This window comes from Physeter macrocephalus, chromosome 1 (genome assembly GCF_002837175.3).
Source record: "Physeter macrocephalus isolate SW-GA chromosome 1, ASM283717v5, whole genome shotgun sequence".
Lineage (NCBI taxonomy): Eukaryota > Metazoa > Chordata > Mammalia > Artiodactyla > Physeteridae > Physeter > Physeter macrocephalus.
This window is the reverse complement of record NC_041214.2, coordinates 102,666,899-102,674,721: the sequence shown is the minus strand read 5'-3', so window position 1 is coordinate 102,674,721 and position 7,823 is coordinate 102,666,899. Positions and strand designations below refer to the sequence as shown.

Below are 7,823 nucleotides of genomic sequence, written 5' to 3'. Positions count from 1 at the left end.
ACAATAGCTACATTTCGTCAATTATGATCGTCATCAGGGCATCTCTCGGAGCGACGCAGGACAAGGTTTCTTCATAAGTGCATCCTGAGACTAGGTGATGGAAAGGAGTGGTTGCAGGAGACAGGCTTATAGGGGACGACAGAGGCAACAGGCATGGACTGCGAGAGAGAAAAGGGGTGGAAGAAAAGAGGTATTTAAACCCAGCGCTGGAAGAGAGGTTGGGAGGAGGAATTTAAGAAAGAAAAAAGAGCGGCGGGCAGGGGGTAGAATTGTGTGTAGCCTTGGAGATGAGTAAAACATTGTAAGTCAGTGGGTGGAGGTCGGGGAGACCCTAGTGATTGGAGGGGGAGGACAGCGTGATCTTGGCGGCAGACAATCATTAGTTTAGCTGCGACAGGCGGCTAAATCCTTGTTTGACTTTCTTCTTATTGGAGCACATTTGTGGCTCTCTGGAGGCGACGGCAGGACCAACATAAAATTAATGGTGTCAGGACTGAGAACCTGTGTCCTCTGCCTCTAGCCCCCCTCAGGACAGTCGAAACTGTCCACCACCCCCGCAGAACCGCCGATGGCTGTGGCTCCAAGGTTAAGCCACCAGGGCTGTGCGTGGCTGGCAAATAAATAAAGAAGGCAAGGCGAGCAGCTGCTGGGGTGAAGGAGGGTCGTGGTGGAAGACGGACGCTCCTCTCACGCGCACGTGTTTAGCACTTCCCGAGGTCGCTTTCCCGCGATCAGTTCACAGAAAAACAGACAGTGAAAATACAATTATACATGCGAACATGCAAATGAAACAAAACCAAAGGAAAACACCACGGCACTACAGGCGCTCCGATCGGGGAAATCCAGGCCTCCTGTTGCCCGTCGCCGGGGGAGGACAGCGGACAGCCTGGCGGTCAAAGAAGCGAGAGAGAGAAAAGCAAACCTTCTGGGGCCCCTCTCCCTTCCCGGCTCCGTTGGCCCTTTCACCAAACTGCCTACCCAGAGAAAGGGGCAAGAAAAACGCCTGTGCAAACGTGCCTCGGCGGACTAGGGGGGAAGTGGGGCTGGGAAGAAAGGAGGGATTCGGAGAGCTCAGCTGTCCCGGGAAGCAGGAAGGAGGAGAAAGTCTCTCCTTTCAGCCCTCGGCGAGGAGGGAGATGACTAGTCCGGCACACTATGTCCAGCTTCCCAGACAGGAACCTTTCGCATGGGCAACGGAAAGGCAGCCTCATCGTGCCTTCCCCTCCCCCGCCTCTCGTCCGGTCCCCGCCAGAGGGAGAGCGCCGCTCGGGTGAGCCTAGCTGCGAGGTGGACTGTCCCACCGCCCTCCGCCTCGGTCTGAGTAGGGGCCGCGGTGGACCAGCAAGGGGCGGAGTGGGCGAGACCATTGGAAACGCTGGGAAGGGGGACGAGGAAGGAACGCGAGGGGCGGGGCCTACTAACCTATTCCAGATTTTCCTGTTCTCTTTAAAGCCCTGCTTTCGGAGAAACCCCGTTATCAAAGAGGAGAAAAGAGATTTTTGCTTTTTTTTGAAAGGGGAGGGGCGTGTGTAGGAGGGCGAGGTGGGAGGAGTCGGGCTTGCACTCCCGGATCAGACGGGAGCGCGAGTTGCGCGGGCGAGTCCCTGCGCTCTGAGGGTCTGCTTCCTCTCCCCCTCCCGTGCGGGCGGGGTGGTGCGTTCCGAGTTCCCAGGAGTTCGAGGCGGGCGGGTGCTTGTAGGGGGAGGGGAGTGGCGGCGGCGGCGGCGGGCGGCTCCCGCCTCAGCCTCTGCAGTGGCGTCGGCGACGGCGGAGTTGAAGCAGCCGCGAGTGCTCGGCTGAGTGTCAGCCGGCGGCGACGGCTCAAGAACTGGGAGTTAGGGACGCGCGTACCGGACCTTCCGCCGCCGCCGCGCCTGCCACCGCCGCCCACAGCCTGAGGCGCCGGGGCCGGGGGAGCCGGGGGGCCGGAGAGCGAGCGGGCCGGGGGGAGGGTGGGGGATGGCGCGGACCCCGGGGCCGGCTCCGCTGTGTCCCGGAGGCGGCAAAGCACAACTTTCCTCCGCTTCTCCCCCCGGGGCCGGGCTCCTGCTGCCGCCCCCGACGCCACCGCCGCTGCTGCTGCTGCTCTTCCCGCTGCTGCTCTTCTCCCGGCTCTGTGGTAGGTGAACCTCGGCGGCCGGTGCGGGCTGAGGGAGGCGCGACCGAGGGTCCCGGGGCCGCGGCCGGGCCGGCGTGGGCCGCTCTCCCGGGCGGGAAGCAGTTGTGTTCGGCGGTTGGCTGCGCGAGCGGGTGTCGCGGACTTTGGCTGGAAACTTTTCGCCGCGCCTGGGGCGAGGCCGGGGAAGGGCCGGGGCCAGCGAGTGCGGCGCCGGCCGCCCGCTCTCCTCACCCGCGGCCGCACCGCTCGCCACGCTGCGGGCTGGGGTTCGGCGACGGCGCTTTCCGCCCGGACGCCGAGTGCTTCGTGCGCGGGGCTCCTCGGTGTTTGCTCCGGGGACCGTTACTTCCTCGCCTATTCGCGGAGGAAGCCGAGAGCGTGGACTTCTGTGCTGGGGCTAAGGTGACGGGATGCACGTTTGCAGCCTCCTTTTTTTCCCCGGGTGAAACTTGAGCTGTGAGCCAGGATACCTTTAGGGACCAGAGCTCGACGGAATGAAGCCTTCGGGTTCCCACACCTCATCGCCTTCCACCCTGGGGAAGCACCATGTTAGCCCACCCTGCAGCATCCCCTACAGTTTTCTTCGGTCCTCCGGCCCCTTTCTGCCCTGGCAGCCTCTGGATCGCTTTGCATTGAGCCCGTCGCTGCCTTGCAGTTTGTGGGACGTCTGTCGCACTGTCTGTGTTTATTTTAGCAACCCTATTTGTCCTCAGGACTTCGATGTATGTGTAAAATACCTGATTGCATTGACCGTGCCCCAGCTGTTACGATCAAAACAAGCCCCACGCCTCTTCCCTTTCTTCCCACGTTGTCTTATAGTTTTGTCATATTTGGGAGGTAGTCTCTTTGTAAGTTCACTTTCTAGGTATCAGAGTCTAGAAGCCTACTTGTTAAGAATACCTTTAAAAAAACAAAAAAAGAAAGATCTCCGTTTCATGCAAGAGAGATGGACCTAAGTGATCCTTGATGGAAGGCGGCGATGTGGGAAAGTAAGGCCACCGGTCTTTGGGGACTAGCTCTGTCTTTTGGTAATACCGGAACCCTGCAGGACGTTATTCATTCGATGACTCTTACTTGGTGAGGAAAGTGCAGAAGCAAAACTTAGGCTTGCTCAAAGCGTGTTTTACCTGAGACATTTTTACTGGTACATAAGTCTGCGTTGGATCTCAGTGTTTAATGAAATATTAAATGAAACCAGGAGTTTTACCAGTATTTACTACAAGGAGAGATGTTTGCGGATTTATTGGATGGTGTGATTTAGAAGAAAGAGAATCCTGTACCCCTGTACCGTGTAGGTGTGTCAGGGTAGCTGGTTATGAGGGAGGTAAAATTTTCAAAAGATTGAGTGCCTCTTATAGGCTGAGAATTTCCACTACCAAATCACCATCACGTTTCAAGTACTGTAGTGACACGTTCTGATTTACAGAGTATAGTATGATAAATGGCATGTTAACTAATCTACATTGTTTCTGTAGTCCCACTGCCCAGATGTTTGGTTCCACTACACAAGTCTTAATGCTGTTACCGCTTTAGATTGATGCGAGGTTCTAGATTGAATTTGTGTACCGTTCTTTTCCATTCAGGAGGGTTGTGGATTACAGTAAGGTGGGAGGAAAGTGGGAGCAGATGTTAACAGTTTACTGTTCTGACTTAGATTGTGTTAAGGACTGAGAGAATATTTCTATCTCCAGTAAAGTTTTATCTAGCTAGGCAAAGCCCTGTAGAAGACTGAAGCAAGGTAATATGTATAGTTAATACAAGGAAATTGAACCTGGGTAATAATTTCATAGTGAATGTGCAAGTAAAGTGTTGATTACTTTTTGAAGGAACACATTGGTTTTTACATGGAAGAAGAAAGGACTTTAAAAAATCTCTTTAATAATATGCTGTTGGAGGGATTTGATATTTTAGAGTCCTAAAAATTCAAGTAGTATAGGCAAATTGACTGTGATTTAGAGAGGTGTAAATTAAAGCTTTTAGAGTCAACTCAGCTTGTAGTTGTAGAGACAGACACTAGTTTTGTGTCACTGTGCACTGCTCATTTAAAGAGCTTCCTTTTTTTTGGCTTATAGTATTATAACACCCTAATTTGTGAACCCTTATGACAAGTTTTTAATATCAACCTGTATTTTAGAATTCAGTCTTTGAATATGGCACAGTTGTCCTGATTTATGGATCCTTAGTAAGTATGGAAACGGAATTTTCTTGTAACCTGTTCGTTGATTTGATATTCATAGTACTACTTAACAAGGTTTGGCACGTACTGATGTTTGAGTTGTTTATTTATTTATTAAAATTTTATTGAGGTATGGTTGATATACAATGTTGTGGGAGTTGTTAGAGTTGAGAAGATTTTTAGGCTTTAAAGAGATGACTATATAATTTGTTAATCAGAATGCTTTACTTTTTTTTTTTACCACATACAGATTTATTATTATTATTTTTTGCTGCTGATATTTTTGATATTATGCTTACATTTAGCATGGCCTTAACTATGCTACACTTCTGCAATATCATCTATTAGCACAAGGTAATTTTTATGTCATGTTAATTTTACTGCTGTTAAAACCCTCGCAGTCAAACATAGACATGATATTCTGTAAGCTATAAGAAATTAATCAGATTTGCTGTTTTGAGGGTGTACATTACCTGTCTTATTTGAAGAACTGAAATTTTAAAATGAGAATTTTACAGGTTAACCAACTGTCAGGGTTGGTTGGTTTTTTTGTGTTTTTTTTTTAAAGCCTAAGAAAGTCCTAGGTGTAAAGGTCAAGAGGACTAGATTTTTCAACACTATCTGACTTGATATAAACCTCATTTATTTAATTATGGAAGTCCATATTTCTTTATAATGGCAGTAATCAGTTCATAGCTGATCAGATTTATCTTACTTTCCCTTCCAACATTTTTCTTGAGGAGTAGAGAATATTAGGATATGGTATTGATGAAAGAGAAGGTAGACTATTTGACCTAAGTTCCAACTTTTTCCATTTTCAACAGGGTTATATCTTAAATGGATATTTAGAAGGTGATGGAAAAAAGATCTATCCTATTCCTTGATAGGAACTTGAGGACATAAAACATGAATAAGGCAGAGTCCTGGCTTCAGGGAGCTTACAGCAGTATGATAGAGATAACATAAACAGATGGTTATAGGACAGCTCAGTATTTATGATAGAGATCTGCATGAGGTGTACTGTGGGTTACCCAGAAGAAGGATACCTAACCCATTAGGTAGAGATATTAGTGTAAACTGAGAAAAAAAAATTACTTAAAAAAAATCAGTTGAGTTAGATTTTCTTATTGGGATTAGACCTTGTGGTAGGTGGAATAAGTTTGCTCTCTCTCTGCAGTTTATGATTTAGATGCTAAATAAACAGTTTGATTCTGAAAAATGACTGCCACTTACTAGCTGTGTGAATTGTTGGCAAGTTATTTAACCTCAGTAAACTTAAGGTTTCTTGTCTTTTCAAAAACAGGGTAATATCAGTTTGCCTATAGAGTTCTTGTCCTCTTGCCTGTAGAGGATTAAATGAAAGAATAAAATAAAACGCTTAGAATGCATGGAATGTGCATTCAAATTTTAGCATTTATTTTATTGCACATTATAAACCAACCAACCTAATATTTGTCATTCTTAAATTCTACCCTGTCGGGTAAATAATCAGATGACCAACTTTCAGAATGTTAGGATATGGTGAAATTAACTCAATGGTGTAGTTGTATGGAACCTAGTTAAATCGTCCCTTAATGATGTAGAATGCATTTTAGGACTGGACAGTTCTATACGATCACTCAGAACGTTAGTGGTTATACTGAAAAATGTGGAGTTGAAGAGGGAGTCATGATTTCACTTCTACCTTATCAAGTTACTGGTAGTTTCAGGTTGGAGCCTATAATACATATTGCCCATATGAATCTTTCTGCATCCAAAACAGATATAATTGGAAGGTGAACCAAATTTAAAAGGAAGCAAAAAAGACCAAATTTTCCTTTTTGCATTTAGCTACAGAATCAGAAATAGGAATTGGAAAAAGCTGGGCAATTATATATTTGTGGGTGTGTGTGTATTTACCGTTTTACCTTGTTTATGTCACTTATGTGTATATATATATATATTTAGTGATTTCAGCAACTGATGCACATTTTGCATCTGTATAGTTAAGTAATAGAACTTACAGCTTCTTGCCTATTATTTGAAAATTATTGAAGAGAAGCTGGCTGTGATACCATTGTTAAAAAATAGTATTTTGGCATTCTGTAATTTACCCCTTAAAAAATTAGTTAATAATATATTGCTATAGCATATTCTGTAATCTATTAAAGTCCTCATAAAATTGACAATACTGGCTGTATGGTTTGTGAAAGATGTGGCATTTGATTAATAATGTCTATTAATGTGTAAATGTAGGATAAAATCAAATAATCTTTAAGTAAGTAATGGAATTATTTTGTGTGCCAGGAACTCAGATCTAAAAATCTAAGCACCATTAATGTCATACTTTTGACCTTTTATATTTTTATCTAAAATTGTCTTACACCCATATGCTTTCCTAAACTTATGATTTTTCTGTAAGGCTCTGACATAGTTTAATTATTTACAAAAATAAAATTTGTTGTGTATTTAAAATTTTAGTGAGGGCTGCCCCCATAAGTCTAGATACAGCCATATTGCAGGTACTGTAGTTGTTTTGGAAAGGATATTGTATTGCATACTTACATTATGACTTTTACATGTTCTCTTTAATATAACATCCAAGGAGATTATTTTTCTTGTAACCCTATTGATTGCCCAACATTCATTCTGCTAATTAAGATCAGTAGGAAGGAAGTAACCTTGTAGCGTTGTGAGTAGATATTCATAAACTGGAATTTGAGGCATGTGTAAAAACATACCACCAGCTCATAACTGGTTTAAATGACTAAGAGTTGATAGTATGCTTTTCAACGTTTCTGATGATTATTTTGTAGGTGTGAGATAGTAAATTATACATGTGACTCTATAGATAGGAGAGGTTGTAATAGTTTTTTCTTTTTTTTAACTTTACTTGGTTTCTTTTAACTTTAATAGTTAAAAAAAAAAAAAGAAAGGGATTTCCCTAGCGGTCCCCTGGTGGTTAAGACTCTGAGCTCCCAGTGCCGGGGGCATAGCTCCAGTCCCTGGTGGGGGAGCTAAGATCCTGCATGCCACAGGGTGCTGCCAAAAAAAAAAAAAAAAAAAAAAGTAAAAAAAAAATCAAACTTGCTCTTTTAGATAGGTTGGCTATTGTACCAGTAGAGGCTCTTTACTTTAAGCTCTCAGGTTTCTTCAGAAGAAGTAAAATTTTTGAAAGGTGGGTGTCTATAAATCACTATTCTCAGCTAGCCAAGGTCAGCAAATGTAGGGTATGTGGATAGGTTCAGATCCTAGTTTCTAGGAAATCTTTTTCAAAAGAACATTCCAGGCCCTGCTATGGACTTATTGGATCAACATTTTTTGCAAGAGGTTTGGGGAGTGGAGCCTGATGATTGGGGCATTTTTTTTTTTTTTTTTTTTTTTTTTTTTGCAGAACGCCGGCCTCTCACTGCTGTGGCCTCTCCCGTTGCGGAGCACAGGCCCCGGACTCGCAGGCCCGGCGGCCATGGCTCACGGGCCCAGCCGCTCCGCGGCATGTGGGATCCTCCCAGACCGGGGCACGAACCCGTGTCCCCTGCATCGGCAGGC

General features: G+C 45.3%; 1 protein-coding gene across 4 annotated transcripts in view; it reads left to right on the top strand.

Moving 5' to 3' along the window:
- The first annotated feature begins 1,939 nt into the window (after positions 1–1,939).
- Positions 1,940–7,823, top strand: part of NECTIN3 (nectin cell adhesion molecule 3) — a 126,540-nt gene continuing 120,656 nt past the window's right edge. For 2 of the 4 annotated variants that reach the window (XM_024120196.2, XM_055085701.1), the window contains exon 1: positions 1,940–2,119. In XM_024120196.2, coding sequence (XP_023975964.1) covers positions 1,960–2,119 — 160 coding nt within the window. In that variant the 5' untranslated portion in view covers positions 1,940–1,959. The remainder of the gene's footprint in view (positions 2,120–7,823) is intronic. The other 2 variants (XM_024120197.3, XM_024120195.3) reach the window with 2 other exon arrangements.